The 14,481-nt window shown below is 49.1% G+C and overlaps 3 protein-coding genes across 5 annotated transcripts; 2 read left to right on the top strand and 1 right to left on the bottom strand.

Moving 5' to 3' along the window:
* The first annotated feature begins 459 nt into the window (after positions 1-459).
* Positions 460-3,851, top strand: FOIG_03672 (uncharacterized protein). Of its 3 annotated transcripts, XM_031201665.1 has the most exons (3): positions 460-962; positions 1,024-1,479; positions 1,532-3,851. In XM_031201665.1, the coding sequence occupies exons 1-3, from the start codon at positions 908-910 to the stop codon at positions 2,479-2,481; spliced, it is 1,461 nt and encodes a 486-aa protein (XP_031069189.1). In that variant the 5' UTR covers positions 460-907; the 3' UTR covers positions 2,482-3,851. The 3 variants fall into 3 exon arrangements, with proteins under 3 accessions (XP_031069189.1, XP_031069191.1, XP_031069190.1); XM_031201667.1 differs by having other exon boundaries at positions 1,024-3,851; XM_031201666.1 differs by having other exon boundaries at positions 460-1,479.
* FOIG_03671 (uncharacterized protein) lies at positions 507-10,598 on the bottom strand. The gene is made up of 2 exons (XM_031201664.1): positions 3,921-10,598; positions 507-3,852 (listed from the first exon to the last, which is right to left on the bottom strand). The coding sequence occupies exons 1-2, from the start codon at positions 9,915-9,917 to the stop codon at positions 3,634-3,636; spliced, it is 6,216 nt and encodes a 2,071-aa protein (XP_031069188.1). The 5' UTR covers positions 9,918-10,598; the 3' UTR covers positions 507-3,633.
* A 458-nt stretch (positions 10,599-11,056) lies between these two features.
* On the top strand, positions 11,057-12,711 carry FOIG_03670 (uncharacterized protein). Its single transcript, XM_031201663.1, has 2 exons — positions 11,057-11,268; positions 11,440-12,711. The coding sequence occupies exon 2, from the start codon at positions 11,618-11,620 to the stop codon at positions 11,927-11,929; it is 312 nt and encodes a 103-aa protein (XP_031069187.1). The 5' UTR covers positions 11,057-11,268; positions 11,440-11,617; the 3' UTR covers positions 11,930-12,711.
* Positions 12,712-14,481: the final 1,770 nt, after the last annotated feature.

The raw sequence follows: 14,481 nt of genomic DNA, 5'->3' as shown, positions 1-14,481 counted from the left end.
ATTAGCAGGGATTCGGAAAGATTTGGTTGAGACTAGTCCATCTTCCAAGAACTCTTATGGGCTGTTTCTGTCTCTGTGTGATAACCAGCTTGAATATGGCCTCCATTGTCATTGGTCAATCATTGTGTGCTTGGAGGCTTGACCGTTGACGACTGAGAAGCTGTTTCTTCTGCTTCGGTCGACAGATGGCGGGGCGGCTCCGGCCCCCAAACGAGGGTGCTGGTACCTACCTCGAAAGTACAGCACCCTTGGAATCTCCTCCCATTTCCCGGCGCCACCTCTCCGCTCGGATGGAAGGTTCAAGGTGCACGATACATAGTCCCTAGGTAGATACCTACCTAGGTGCACACTTCCTTCCTTCCTTCCTTCCTCCAGCTGGGCTGAGGTGGTGGGGGGTTATCCCGGCAATTTTGGCGGGGCGTTTTTTTTCGGAAACATGGTTGCATGGCATGGCATGGGCTTGCACTTGCCCTCACTCTGATGGATGCTTCAGGCCAGGATGTCTCGTGAGCTTGAGCCAACGACTACGGGATTAGACAAGCCTCACTAAAAAAAGACGTTGCGTTCCACGCTTCATCTTCCTTTAGCTTTTCTTCGTTTGTTTTTTTTATGACGCTTAGCTCCTGCTCTTTCTCCTAAACTTCCATCCTCTTCTCTCCTAGTATTCATAATTGGTGACTCCTGCCTATGCTTTGGCTGACCAATTGCAAAACTATCTATCCCCTACTCCGCCATATTCTATCCCGTCTTAACCCAACCTGTCTCACAACTTGAAAACCTCCATTCAACTTATACAACTATTGTGAATACGCCCAGGACCCCAAAATATCAAACTCATCCTTTGAGTTATCAGAGACACGCTCAATCACTTAAAGACTACCCCTCTATATCACATACCCAAAGCATCATGACCAAGCCACGCTTGATCATTCTAGTTCGCCACGGCCAGTCCGAAGGCAATAGTACGTTAATGCTCTGGCTTTTTCGTCCCTCATTATTCAACACATGCTGACAATTATAAAGAGAACCGCGAAATTCATCAGACCGTTCCCGATCACCGAGTCAAACTTACGCCAGAAGGCTGGAACCAAGCCCACGATGCCGGACGTCGTCTCCGAAGCCTCCTCCGTCCCGACGACACCTTACAGTTCTTTACCTCTCCATACCGCCGCACACGTGAAACAACAGAAGGAATTCTCGAGAGCCTGACCTCGGACGAAGGCTCCCCGTCGCCCTTCCGCCGAGCTAACATCAAGGTGTACGAAGAGCCTCGGCTACGTGAGCAGGATTTTGGTAACTTCCAACCATGCAGCGCTGAAATGGAACGTATGTGGCAAGAGAGGGCCGATTATGGCCACTTCTTCTACCGTATACCTAATGGAGAGAGCGCTGCCGATGCTTACGATCGTGTGAGCGGATTCAACGAGAGCCTCTGGCGACAATTTGGTGAAGATGATTTCCCCAGCGTCTGTGTACTGGGTACGTATTTCACCAACCAGCTTTGCGTCTTTACTAACAGTACATTTGTTAGTGACCCACGGACTCATGTCCCGTGTCTTTCTCATGAAATGGTATCATTTCACTGTCGAGTACTTTGAAGATCTCCGAAACATCAACCACTGCGAGTTCCTCATCATGCGCAAGCAGGAAAACAATAAGTACCTTCTAGAGAACAAGTTACGAACTTGGTCCGATTTGCGGCGAGAACGCAAAGACAAAGAGGACAAGGACAAGGACAAGGACAGCTCGAAACTCCCACGCACCAAAACTTTTGTTGTTACACGCCGATGGGGTGGATGTCCCAATGGCTGTGACCATAGTCGCCACTATGCTAAGCGTGAGGATTTGGAGATCATGCGCAAAAAGGATCATGAGAACGGCGGGCCAGAGCCTTACGGCAAAATTACAAACACAGACGAGATCATTACCATCGTCAGCCGGAAGCAGAAGGCTCAATTAGACTGCATTGGTACCAATAGTGAGAGCGCCACCTTGGGAGCTCATGATGAAGATGGACCGGAGATCGACATTTCATCAAACCATGAAGGCAAATCCGTTTCTGACCTCAACGATACCCCCTCAGTTATCTCTGCCAGCGAGTATATCCAGTCGCCATACTTACATATTGGCCGCGATGGGGGCGGCAGCTATTCTGGTCACACATCTGCCGCCGAGACTGACAACGACTCGTCAGAGGATGAGAACATAAGCTTACACCGCATTGCCTCCTTGAACGCGCAACTAAACAGGACCGTTGGCGAAAGAAGCGAGAAGCCTTCATACAATCAAAAACCCCTCCTCAAAGCAGGACCCGAACATCTAGCATACACGAGCGATAAGGATAGCCCGGATGAATATGCACGGACTAACCGTCTTGGTGATGCATCTACTGATGCCTCTTGTGACGGTGACGCTGAACTTGTTGAGGATTTGGATCGCGCTGAGAAGGAGGATCGAAGTATTCGGGGTAGTGTGTACTGATCATATTCTTACTTGGATGGGTGCATTCTCACTCTCTTATGACTTGAATTTCATGGGAACAGCGGATACCAGCCCGCCAAGGCGAGGCAAATTGTTTTGATGATTTTCATATCTTTATTCTAATGACGAATGATTTTGGAACGGATTACGGAAAAGCAATGGATAGAATGACCAACTATGCTGGCATGGTTTTGAGATTGAGCTATTTGGGGGCTATGATAACGTTTGTGTTAGCATAACATCACAAAATAACATGTTTGTTCCTCTATTTTCAGATGTTCTAGTCACGCAGAATTGTTCTTGAAATGGTTATAATTTAGATTGATTTCTTTATTTTTTGCCTCGTCATGAGTATTGTATAACACCGTGTTGGAAATGCCCCCCGCCGCCACCTCTTTCCCGCGGCGTCCCTCTATCTAAGTATAAATGAATATCGAACAATGTTGAATAGATTCAACCTATCCTGCTCGTCCACTTTTCATGCATAACCCATATTCTTCGCCAAAAACATTACCGAAAAAGAACAAAAATGTATATCCTCATTGTACCTGCCGCTCTTGGCTATCGTGCATTTAACCCACATATGGCAAAATGAATCATTCAATGAGGCCGTGGTAGCAAGACATGAACAATGCAAACAAAACTCCTTGACGCCATATCCAGTCTTCGAGCCCTCCCGAAACCCCCTCAGGTCATTCAACCCAGGTGAGTGAAAAGTGAAACGAAACAGACAACAGGCGCCTGAAAGATCGCCAGTACCCATTATAAACCCTGCGCCAATGCGATAGGTAACGTCCAGCAACATGCAGAAGACAATTTCCCTGACCGAGGCAGGAAAATTGTTGTTGGTATAAAAAGTCATATAGCCCTGAAGTAAACTATGCCAATAGAAATAAGGTCATTTGCCAGGTGCCTCGACCTATGTCAGCCCCACTGAGCTGCGACAAGGCTTAGCTTTGGCAGCAGAAGACCAAGGTGGCCCTACATAGATCTGTCCGGTCTAAAATAGAAGCTGCCATAAGTATCATTATGAACGGAGGAGGGAAATCGTGAACAGTCGTCGAATGTAAAAGGTTCAAAAAGAAGAAGAGGCAGAGGGGTGACTGTGCGCCAGCATTGCTTGAGAGGAAGAGAGTGGCAAGAGTGTTGTGATCAGAAGAACTTGGACATAGCTCTGCTGAGGTCGATGAAGTCGACTGGCTTCGTGACGTAGTCGCTGAATCCCGCTGCGACACATTTATCCTGAACGTCTGACATGACGTTGGCTGACAAGGCGATGATAGGCATCTGGGGGAAATTGTTGGCAACTTCCCACTGTCGAATCTCACGGCACGCCTGGTAGCCGTCTTTTCGTGGCATATGTAGATCACACTAAGAAGTATGTGTCAGTTATTAAAATCCTCACTGGAGACTGGAGAGTGTGGTGTAGAGCAACATACCAAAATCAACGAGTAGTGCTTATGTGGCTTTGACAAAACCATGTTGGTGCACTCTGCGCCATCAACGGCAATCTCGACATCAACCCCAATCTTCTTGAGGTACTTCATGAGAACCTTCTGATTGACAGGATTGTCCTCGACCAGGAGCACCTTGTAGCCCTTGTTGCCCATGCGCCGTTCAATCTCCTGGTAGCTAGCCTTCTGATTCTCGACCATTTGCTGCGCCGTAGAGCGATTACGATCTATGCTAAGATCACGCATCTTGTTTGGGTCGAATATGACAGCAAATCGAGACGGCTTCACAGGCTTGTAGATAAAAGTCACCATGTTATCTGAAAGGAGCTGCTCATATTTAGTGTTGGCCGCCAACTTGATGACAGCTTGTCGTTGCACCGAATCTGACAACACAAGAATGGTCGTCTTATCGATTGTCTGTGATTTCGTAATGTCATCCATAAGACCAATGATGGCCTCAGCAGAGGGAAGGTTGATGACTATATGTGTGAACTTGATAGGGTCCTCGCCACCAATTAATGTTTGTGCCTCATTCACGCTTGCCAAGGCTGTGATCTGATGGGGTACATCCTTCGGCAGAGTCATCTCAATATGCTGAGTAGTGGCCTCGCGACTATGGAACTGCGGGCAAATGATGAGGATTGAGTACATGGGTGGTCGGAAGTCCTCAGGTGAGCCACTGCCAGGTAAGAGATGGGTACCAGGAGAGCTGCGCCCTGAGGGCATCTCCAACTTCATCTGAGACAAATCTTGCCCACTAGCTTTAGCCGCCTCGCTAAATCGGGCCAGACCACCGGTGACAGATGTTGCTGAAGATCGGTCGGTGACTTGCGACTTAGCTGAACGGACAGACGGGTTGGAGCTACCAACAGAAAGGCCTCCAGGCGACGTAAACTCTGATGTTGTACCTCCAGGGCTAGCGCCCTCGGCGTTTCGTAAATGTTTTGGCGGAGGGAGAGGCTTGATAGTGCTGGGAACATTATCAACCATCTCCGGCCTAGGCGTGAAAGCACCGGTAGCAGGAGGGCTATCAGGCAGGTTAGGGTGATCATCAGCTGTAGGGAGGCCAAACCGCGCTGTGAAGGTAAAGGTAGAGCCTTTGCCCAGCGTTGCGCGTCCCGTCATGCTACCGCCATGTAGCTCAGCAAGTTGTCGAGAAATGACGAGGCCCAGTCCACTCCCACCGTGTTGTCGGGTGCTACTTCCATCGATTTGACTGAAAGGTTTGAAGATCAATTCCGCCTCCTCCTTCGAGAATCCGCGACCTGTATCAGTAACAGAAAACTCCAGCATGATCTCATTCTCGTCGACATGGGAACCCTCCGCGACGTATACACGGCACCGACTGAAGACTTCGCCCTCTGAAGTGAATTTGATGGCATTGCCAGTGACATTGAGGAGAACTTGGCGAATTCGCACCTTGTCGCCCTTGACCCATGCAGGTACATCGGCCTCCACGAGATAGTTCAACTCCAGTCGTTTCGCAATGGCCATTGTCGAAACAAGCTCGTTCACGTCTTCGATGATGGACCTGGTATGGAACCATTCGTACTTTAGTTTCATCATGCCAGCGTCGACCTTAGATAGATCCAGAATGTCATTGATGATCATGATCAAGCTGTTGGCACTGGTCTGTATGGTGTTGGTGTAGTCGAGCTGCTCTTCATTCAGAGTAGTATCCTGCAAGAAACTTACCATGCCTGAAATTCCGATCAAAGGAGTACGAATCTCGTGGGACATGTTGCTCAGGAATCTTCCCTTGGTTTCCATGGCCTCTTTGAGCTTGGTCTCAAGAAGCTTGTGGTCGTTGATGTCTGTCGCAGATCCGAAGTAGGAGCTAGCACCACTGCCAAAATCGATAGTGTCAATTTCGACACATCGAATCAGATGCCAGCGGTATTCTCCAGTCTTGGACAGTAATCGAACCTCAGTTGTGTATGAGACTCGGCCAGCGCTATCAGTCGCCACTTTGATTATTCCCTTTCGAGCCAGTTCAGTCAAGTCTGCAGCAGGCCATTCGTACGCTGAACTGCTGCTAGAGCTGTTATTTCGGGACAGGGCTTGCTGCACATTACGGAGAGGCGAGTCTTGAGGTGTACGCGATCTGGGAGGTTGAATAGTGGTAGTTGACGCCGCCTCAGACTGTGCAGATCCCTGCCGGTATATCTTGCTATGACCTTCACGTCTTATTCCGCCGGGTGTTGAAGGTTGGGTAGAGGGAATACGGCATTTAGCAAGATCGTCCGGATGTACAAAGTCCATGAAACCCAATCCAAGTGAGTCAGAGAAGCTTTGTCCTGTATACGAGAGCCACTGTTCATTGGCAAAAGTGATTCCTTCGTCTTCGGTCGCTGTGAAGATGATCTGAGGGATGAGGTTGGCAAGTAATCGGTGTTTAGCCTCTGATGCCTCAATTTCCTCTTGTCGCGCCGCTTTTAGCTCAGCAATGTGCTGGTCGTGGATATCCATGTACGATCCAAGAAATTGCATGATAACCCCTCTCTTATCCTTTGACGCAACCGCTCTAGCATAAAACCACCGATATGCGCCGTCGAATCGTTTAATTCGAACAGTCCTCGAAAATTGCTCGCCCGTGCGAATAGAATGGCCCCATGCTTTTAAGTAGTCGTCTCGATCATCAGGGTGAAGACTACCCCATGGGTCTGCGGCAAGGTCGGTGGCTGTCTGGCCTCGATATGAAAGATAACGGCTGTTGACCCAGACAATTTCTCCGGTTTGCGGAAGTGCGACGAATACATGCGCGGGTAGGGAATCTAAAATTAGTCCCTTGAGTCTGTCTGAAGGCGGTGGCATATCAACAGCTGTAGTAGTCAATGAGCCACTCCGAGAAGGTGCAGAAACAGGTGTCGGTCTGGCTGAGAGTGTAGAGCTAGGCGGAAGAGATTGGAAAGTGGAAGCAAAATCTGCACCATATGAATGAAGCATGCTGTGCCCTTGTCGAGTGCCACGTCCGGCCTTGGTAGAGTCAGCCAAATCTTCAGCTGTATTGTCATTGTTGGTAGGATCCAGAGTATCTATACTGACATCTGGAGCATCAACCTGAGTCGACTTTTTGGCCAATCCGCCAGTCGATTCGTCAGAAGAAGTACGGGTCGCTTTATTATCGGCAACCAAGTTTTGCTCAGGACTCTCTTGTGTAAGAAAAGAACCGCTGACTCGGATACTTCGCTTCTCAGTAGGAGAAGTGTCTTTTGAACTTGTTCTTGCCCGTGGGGTACCTATGCCGCCAAATGTTTCGTGTCGTGCGGGTACTGGTCTTTGCCTGGAACTGAAGTATCCCTCTCCCTGAGGTGTTGCAGCAGGACTCGAGGTCGGCGGTGGTCGCTTGTCGGCATGAAAGCCTCCAGATCCCTGGTCCCACCCAGGAGTGCCCAATGGAGATCCGGTAGCACTTTTAGAAACACCAGAGTAATCGCTCGGACTCGTCATACTACCAGCGAGGGACTGGTGGGGAACAATGTCATCCGCAGTCAGATAAGCCATGCTCTCCAAGGGCCGCCCATCGTGTGCAACCGCCCCGAATCCAGCCGTCTGCGGTCGTTTCCGTTGAAGCCCTGCCAACTCAGTCTCAAGATTACTATAGTGCCGGCATAACGAGAAAGTTGTGGCCATATGAGGTGCCAAATGTTCCAGGGAATGTTTGAGATTAGATGGATAAGGGATGATTGGGCTTAAAATTGATAAAATAGCGATCGGTGCTGGCTTGTCTCTCTTGAGACTGTCTGGTGTGTTACGGCCACCTTCATCGCTAGGAGCAGGAACACCCTCGCTTTTGGTGCGCGCGTGAGATCTTTGCTCCATCAAAGTGCTGTCTAGTTTGAAAGTTCGAGTGGGTTTCGAGAGAAGGACGTGAGAGAGGGGAATGTGAAGAACCGTCCATGAGTTGTCAACACCGATAGCTTCGGGCGGTCGCATTCCAGTGTAATCCTCTGTGCCAGTATCTGGATTGAATGAATCTTCGTCGACCATGGCATCTGTGAAAAAGGGATTTTCTTTAGGATCAGCGCGTACAGCTGGTGATGGAGCTGGCGATTGTGACCAAGGTGAAGGTGGCGCTTGTTCAAACTCTTCGTACTTAGGCGTCGGAGGCCTAGGCATATCGTCTTCCAAGCGGCCCTCTAAGCGTGAGGCTATTGATTTCGCTCTGTCGGCAGCTGAGTGAGTTTTGCTTCGAGTCGGTACACGAGAAGAACTAGCTGAGTTGAACATCGATGATAATTTCGAGAATGAGTCCGAGCGTGGTTTGGCAAAATTTCTTGGGGCGTTCGAAGGTTCTGGGGCGGCAGGTTTTGGTTTCTTCGACGACTCAGCCGGGGCTTCATCAGCAAGATATGGATATGATCTAGTAAGTGCAATGGCTCTTCCGCGTTCGAGTACTCGCATGATACCACTGTGGTCAATCAAAGGATCCGCCTCATAATCAAGAGCCTGTAATACCGGTAGAACACGCCCCTGGCTTTCCTTTTCACCCATGAGCGGCGCTTCCCAACTTGGAATTTGTTGCTCAATGGCATCGTGTTCGTCAAGTGTCGTCTTATTCAGTTTGGCATAATCGACATAGGACTCTTTCGAGGCAGGACCTGCGGGATAATTACTTTGGCTCCTGGCAAGAAATGCGGGCCGCCGAGCCTGTGCATTAGGCGGAGTTCGTGTTCTCTCCCTCTTATCCTCATAAGTCGTAAATGAATGGCGACTAAATAAGTCTGGCCGGGAGGCAGACTTGGCATGCAGATTATCGTCAGAAATCGATGGCGTAGCATTAGAACCAGGCCAGGATCTATCGTAGCCGCTTGTGCTCAAGACGATGCTACTAGACTGTTTGGCAGCCATATAACCCAAACTAAGATCGTCCTCCTTGTGAAGATTGAAGGTTGCTTTTTGGCCCCAAGGAACATTTTCGATGTCTGTTGTGTCAGCTGGAATAGCAAGTGTTACTCGCTCAGCTTTGTACACATCTCTCATAATTTGAACAACATTCGACCACCAAGCATCTAGTCCAGGCTCGGCAGCTAGCATTAAAGAAAGATCATAGAGGTTAGGATTGGGAAAATCGAGATTCTCAGGCTGTGGTGACATTGCGGACGGGTTAAATGTGAAGTTGGATGCTGGAGTCGAAGTACTTGAGAGGACCTTATCCTGGGCAGCCATGCCCAAGGCGTCAAAAGAACCATAGCTGAAAGATCGTGGAGCACCTGTAGGCGAGAGTGTGGTAAAAGGTCTATGCAGATATGACGGCACGAAACCAGCAGGGGCCATTCGTGGAAATGGATATGACGGTGTTCCTGCGATGGGCCCTGGGGTGGGAGCGCCTCGGACTGTAGCATTCGACTCAGTTGAGGTCGTTGTCAGAGCTGAAGTCTGAAGCGGTGCACTGGAAAGGCTCTCTTCAGGGATAGGAGAAACCCGGTTCTTTTCATTGGGGCTTGCCATCAGGCCTCGAGCAGACATTTCGCGGCGTTCAAGGTCGCGTGCAAGCTTTTCTCGATATTCGTTAAGTTGCTTCTGTGATGACGCTTGGGTGGGAGAAGGAGCATCACCGAAACCTACACGCCGAGGACTCAATGCATCTGTTCCAGCAAGGGCAGCCAATGGCTGGGCAGTGTTACCCGAGCCCTTGATCACAGAAACAGTGCTCTCATCGGTAGGATCTCCTATCATGTTGTTGTGGACGCGGGGCTCTTTAGATTGAGCATCAAGGGGCGAGGATGGAGGGTGGCTCGGGTGGCGATCCGTCGTCATTGCGTCACGCGCGGTTGGTGTCGCAGTCGCATTTATAGTCGAGTTCGAAATCGATTCCGGCATCACACATCCATTTCTAATAGCGCTCACGGGCAGCTTCTCAGCCAGCGAAAACGGCGGCAATATAGGTGTCGAAGAGGCGAGAGTCGTCAAGTCTTGTTGACGCGATGGTGAGGGGATCGATAATATGTCGTCGCCAACCGGCGAGGTGGCTCTTTGCATGCCTCACAGGAAAATAAGTCGTCCAAAGACCAACTGCTGAATCCTTCTCGCCGGCAGGAAGAGTAGTGTTGAGGACAATTCGCGATTTAAGGATATGTCAAACTAAGGTAGTGGTGGAGGAGGGGGGATAGAAGTCGACGCTTTGTTCCCTCTAACCCCGAAGCCAACAGTGGCAGCACAGTAGCAGCAGCGATAGTCTCTAAGAACCTAGCACCGGTTGATCAACGACCGAGGTGTGTTTATTGATCCGTAGGGAGGTCAGGATAGGATGGCCCAGGATCCGAGTGTGAGGGCCGTAAGAGGATGTTCCAACAATGGGGCAACGAGCGGCCGGAACGCAAGGCAGGAGGTTTGAGAGCGGAAAATTGGGGGTTCGACCACACACCGGTCCTTCGCAGTGAATTGTAGTGTCTCTCAGACTGTCTTGGTGCGGAGACTCAAAAGGTAGCGGTGGTAGCGGTGGTAGAGAGAGGTGGACTGAACTGGCCTGGCCTGGTTAGTGAGAGACTGGAGACTCCTCAAACGGGCACTTTGAAGAACCGATTTCAAGGTGGGCGAAGTTGGCTTCTGGCTTGCATTTGACTCAGGTACATCAAAGTAGCGTACAGCGGCTCCGTTGTACCAATTAGCATACAATGGTCGGACATACTACTTGTCTGGTACTTGACTAGTCCACGATGCTGGCGAGCAAAACGGGGGTAAGTAATGCCAACCCTGCACACGATGACGTAGAGAAAGCGACCCTCAGGGAAAGAAGCAAATCTGTAGGTAGCACCTACCTGGTCACCTACGTAGCCAGCAGGTAGGTACGTACCGAATGGAAATCTCAGCCCCAGAGTAAATGGCATTAGAAAAGAGGGCTAGAAGGAACTCTTCTCTTTTCTATTCGCACACAATATTCACGGCCATGAATCGCTTCACACTAGACCATCTTGCCTTGTCACTTTCCATCCTAATCACATTGCATTTGCATTACATGAACAGACTCGAGCAGTGATGACGTTACTAATAATAATCAGCGGTACCAGCAGCGCATCAATATCCATACATGCATTCAGGGGATTGGCTGGTCGGTGCTCATGATGCTCCTGAGCGCAGATTACAATGAAGGCCAAGGAGACCGACCAATGGCTGCAAAAGTGGGTGCTGGCGGCTGGTGCATCATCATCGTCATCGTCCGCTGGTATCCCTGGTAGCCAGCCAAGCATCAGCCCCAGCCGATGACCACTTACAGCCCTGACAAAGCTTCTAGCGGCAAGGTAACTTCCACTGGTGAGGGGAGCTTTACTTCCAGCGACAACCACGTCCATTGTTGCCCTACTGCCTGTATCCAATGGCTGCCAGCATTGCTGTAGGTACGCACCCTTTTCCAGGGCAAACAATACGCCAGCGTTGATCAAGCGCGCTGTAGTGGCTGTCGCGAACCCAGAATCTGGGTTCGTGAAATGTCCCCTTGTTCATAAGAATCTAAGAAACCTTCACAGCAGCACCCCGCTTGCTAACGGGTATTTATTGGAGGCAGACTCTAAAAAAAATTTGCTTCGTTTTGCGATCAAGGCGCTGTTCATTCATGCGACCAATTTGGTAGTCATCCATCCTGTCAAGTCTTCCAATGTTATTCTTCATGCTTCTTCGTCACAGATCGAAGCAGCGCTCGAGCCACCACTGTGACCTATCATCGGTCATGGTGGCCTTTCCCAATGGACCCTCTCATTCTCGCTCTAGATTGGCGATCTTCAGTTAAATTGTCTCTGTTAGGCATTTTGACAGGAGCCACAGAGACAGGGACAAGGACTTTCGATCGTGTTCAGGATGAGGCTCTCTATGCTATTTACTCCGTCAACAAAAAGACGAGGCGTCTCGACGAGCAGACTGCTAACAGTCGTCTGTTGATACCTTCTCTGATACGACGCAAGCCGCCTAGGTATTCCTCAGAACAAACCACCATGAGTCTCTCTAGGCGAACCAGTTACAAAACCAGCCAAACCAATGATTTCCTCCAGCCCTCATGATTCCACTGACTTCTTCTGTCTCTCCTATTCGCCCAACGCTGCCAAGCGAATTAACTCGATCACACTCGACGTCCAGTTGACATCATCATGGATTTCATGTCTTTTTGCTGCCTATCTACTACCCGTTATGTTATCATTCGTGGAAACAACTCGCTTCACCGAATTCGATAATTGGCTCTCTCTTTTTTTGCGTTTTCTCCAGGAAACTCCCCAGGAAATTTGGCTCGTCCCATGGACAGAATGAATTCATTCTAGCCTCGTTTTTACCGACAACTCAATCACAATGCAAATTAGACTCTCGAATGGTGCTTTTTGGTCACAGACACCCTTCAGCAGTGGGGAGGCCTTTCTGGGGTCAGCCCTCAATTCCAATTTCAATGTTCCCATATTAGGACCTGGCCTAGCTGGCCTCCCACGGGGGCCTGTGGGTTGACAGAATATAGCCGGACATGCAGGAGAACGCAGCCACGGAGGACTTGATGAACTCCATTATGTACCGGGATATTTTTATGAACATACCGGACTACTGAAAATTACCAACAGTTTGTATGTCTGTTGTACCCAAGAGCCGACCTCCCTAGCAATCTTTCCAGAGAAATGTGGTTTATGGGGACAAAACTGTCAAATGCCAGATTTTCCTATAGAAACATCTCAAAAAACCTAGCTGCGAAGTATCAGCTCCTCCACCGTGTTGAAAGGAAACAAGCTTCCCCACTACGTAGCACTTAACGCGAACGAAAGGTACCATCCCTCATCGAGGTCAGGTCGACTGGCATTTGGACAGGTTTTCTTCCTTCGGTTATTTATGCACTTTGTGTGCCTCGATCAGGACCTCGCAAAGTAGTGGGCTTATCTGAAATCTGAGATGTGACAATAGTGGCAGTATTCCTCTTCCTTACACAAAAGGCTGTACCATTGTTCCACAGCAAGCTCAGCTTCTGTTGTGTTGGTCACAATTGTAGCCAGGCCTACGTTTGTTCCCTCATTTATTGGATTATGCGTCTTGTCTCAGTGTCTTGTGCTTCCACCGGCGCCTGAAGCAGCGGCTGGTTTGAGATGAAGGGGTTTTCGCATGACGTCTGTGTGTTCAAGACTTTGCCGTGACGTCAAACAGAGCGCGCCACAAGAGATCCAACCAATCTCAAGTTGTGGGGTGAGCCATGCCCATGTCTGTCTCTGGTGACAACGTGTCTAGCCTCCGATGTATGGAGCTGATAGAAGCTCCCAGTAGACCCCCGGGAACAGGAACACTTCAGACCTGGAGATACGATGTCAAAATAAACTCTTCAAAGAGTCACCTTAATTACTGTGCTAACTTCCTGGATTTTTTTATCGCTTAGGATCGAGCCCTAGCCTGAGTAAGTTTTCATCTGCTTCAGATCCAGGCACCTGGGTTTACTTGCCCGCTGCTTTGCTGTAACTTTGTTATCGCCTCGGACAACAAACAACAAGATCAATCAACAACACAAACAACCACTGCCAGACAACAGGTGATTAGTCTCTTGTTATATCCATAGCAAATCTGTTGATTTTTATTTTATTTTATTTTTCAAGAAGAAGCTGATATTACTTGCAGAAACCCCAGACTGAGAGCTGGACAACCACGATGACAATGTAATCACTGTGGAACAGAAATCATGTGCTACATACCACGCATTTGATCAACTGAGCCTGGTTGGTCAACGCCATATTGGATCTTCAAAGATCGCAGGGCTCCCTTGGGGTTCTTATCACTTTCCAGTTTCCACTGTCTGTGCAAGTTTGTAATCACAGGTCGTAAAGCGATCTGTAGGTGAGAGTCGGTGAGTAAGTTTTGTCCAAATAGACCTCCCACACCAGAAAATGCAATACATTAGGTACACTGCATTAATAGGTATTGATTGTTTATCTCCCGTGCCATTATAGCTTCTCATACCCAAGCGGGGATTTTTAGGCATGATGTGGGACTTTAAGTCTATCAGCCAGTGTTGACATTCGATCCTGGTCCAATCTGAATCGGGGATTATTCGAGAAGTTCAACTAGCACGATGTCTATCCTGGCCTATCTTGGTTACCCTGGATTCACCAGCCCTTCGGATACCAACGCCATGACCGTTTTTCTGTCTAATGGATCCTTGCTCATGTTACTTTGAGCTTGGGGTCTAGTGGGATGTGGGTTATCGAATGACTTGAAGATTTTGTGTCCCAAACATAAAAACCCTGCCATACGTGCATGGATGAGACATGGTTTCTTCATTCGAAGTATGCCCGTGGGTCGTGAGATCTCAGCCTTCACTGTGCCTCGCTTTCACCTTAGCTTTGCAATAGGCCTTTTGGCATGATCTCTCCATGGAGTTAACCCCGTTATCAATACCTACCTTACCTAGGCAGGTAACTGAGTAGCTGCTTCACTTGGCTTTGTTGAGCCTTGCACTTAACGGTTCGGCTTCGGCTTCGGCGGAGTTGATATTTATCGCAAATAGTAATGTAGTAATGCTATGAGAGACAATCAAAGAGATATGCACCTGCAATTGCATGTAGGTGATTGTGCCAGGACTAAGAAAGCTTATCGA

Source organism: Fusarium odoratissimum (genome assembly GCF_000260195.1).
Source record: "Fusarium odoratissimum NRRL 54006 unplaced genomic scaffold supercont1.4, whole genome shotgun sequence".
Lineage (NCBI taxonomy): Eukaryota > Fungi > Ascomycota > Sordariomycetes > Hypocreales > Nectriaceae > Fusarium > Fusarium odoratissimum.
The sequence above is the reverse complement of the archived record's forward strand: the minus strand, read 5'-3'. Positions and strand labels throughout refer to the sequence as shown.

Coding starts and splice junctions, on each gene's coding strand:
- FOIG_03672 (XM_031201665.1), top strand. CDS start 908: ATGACCAAGCCACGCTTGATCATTCTAGTTCGCCACGGCCAGTCCGAA. Junction 963..1,023: donor CGGCCAGTCCGAAGGCAATA/GTACGTTAATGC, acceptor ACAATTATAAAG/AGAACCGCGAAATTCATCAG. Junction 1,480..1,531: donor CCCCAGCGTCTGTGTACTGG/GTACGTATTTCA, acceptor TACATTTGTTAG/TGACCCACGGACTCATGTCC.
- FOIG_03671 (XM_031201664.1), bottom strand. CDS start 9,917: ATGCAAAGAGCCACCTCGCCGGTTGGCGACGACATATTATCGATCCCC. Junction 3,853..3,920: donor AGCACTACTCGTTGATTTTG/GTATGTTGCTCT, acceptor CATACTTCTTAG/TGTGATCTACATATGCCACG.
- FOIG_03670 (XM_031201663.1), top strand. CDS start 11,618: ATGGACCCTCTCATTCTCGCTCTAGATTGGCGATCTTCAGTTAAATTG.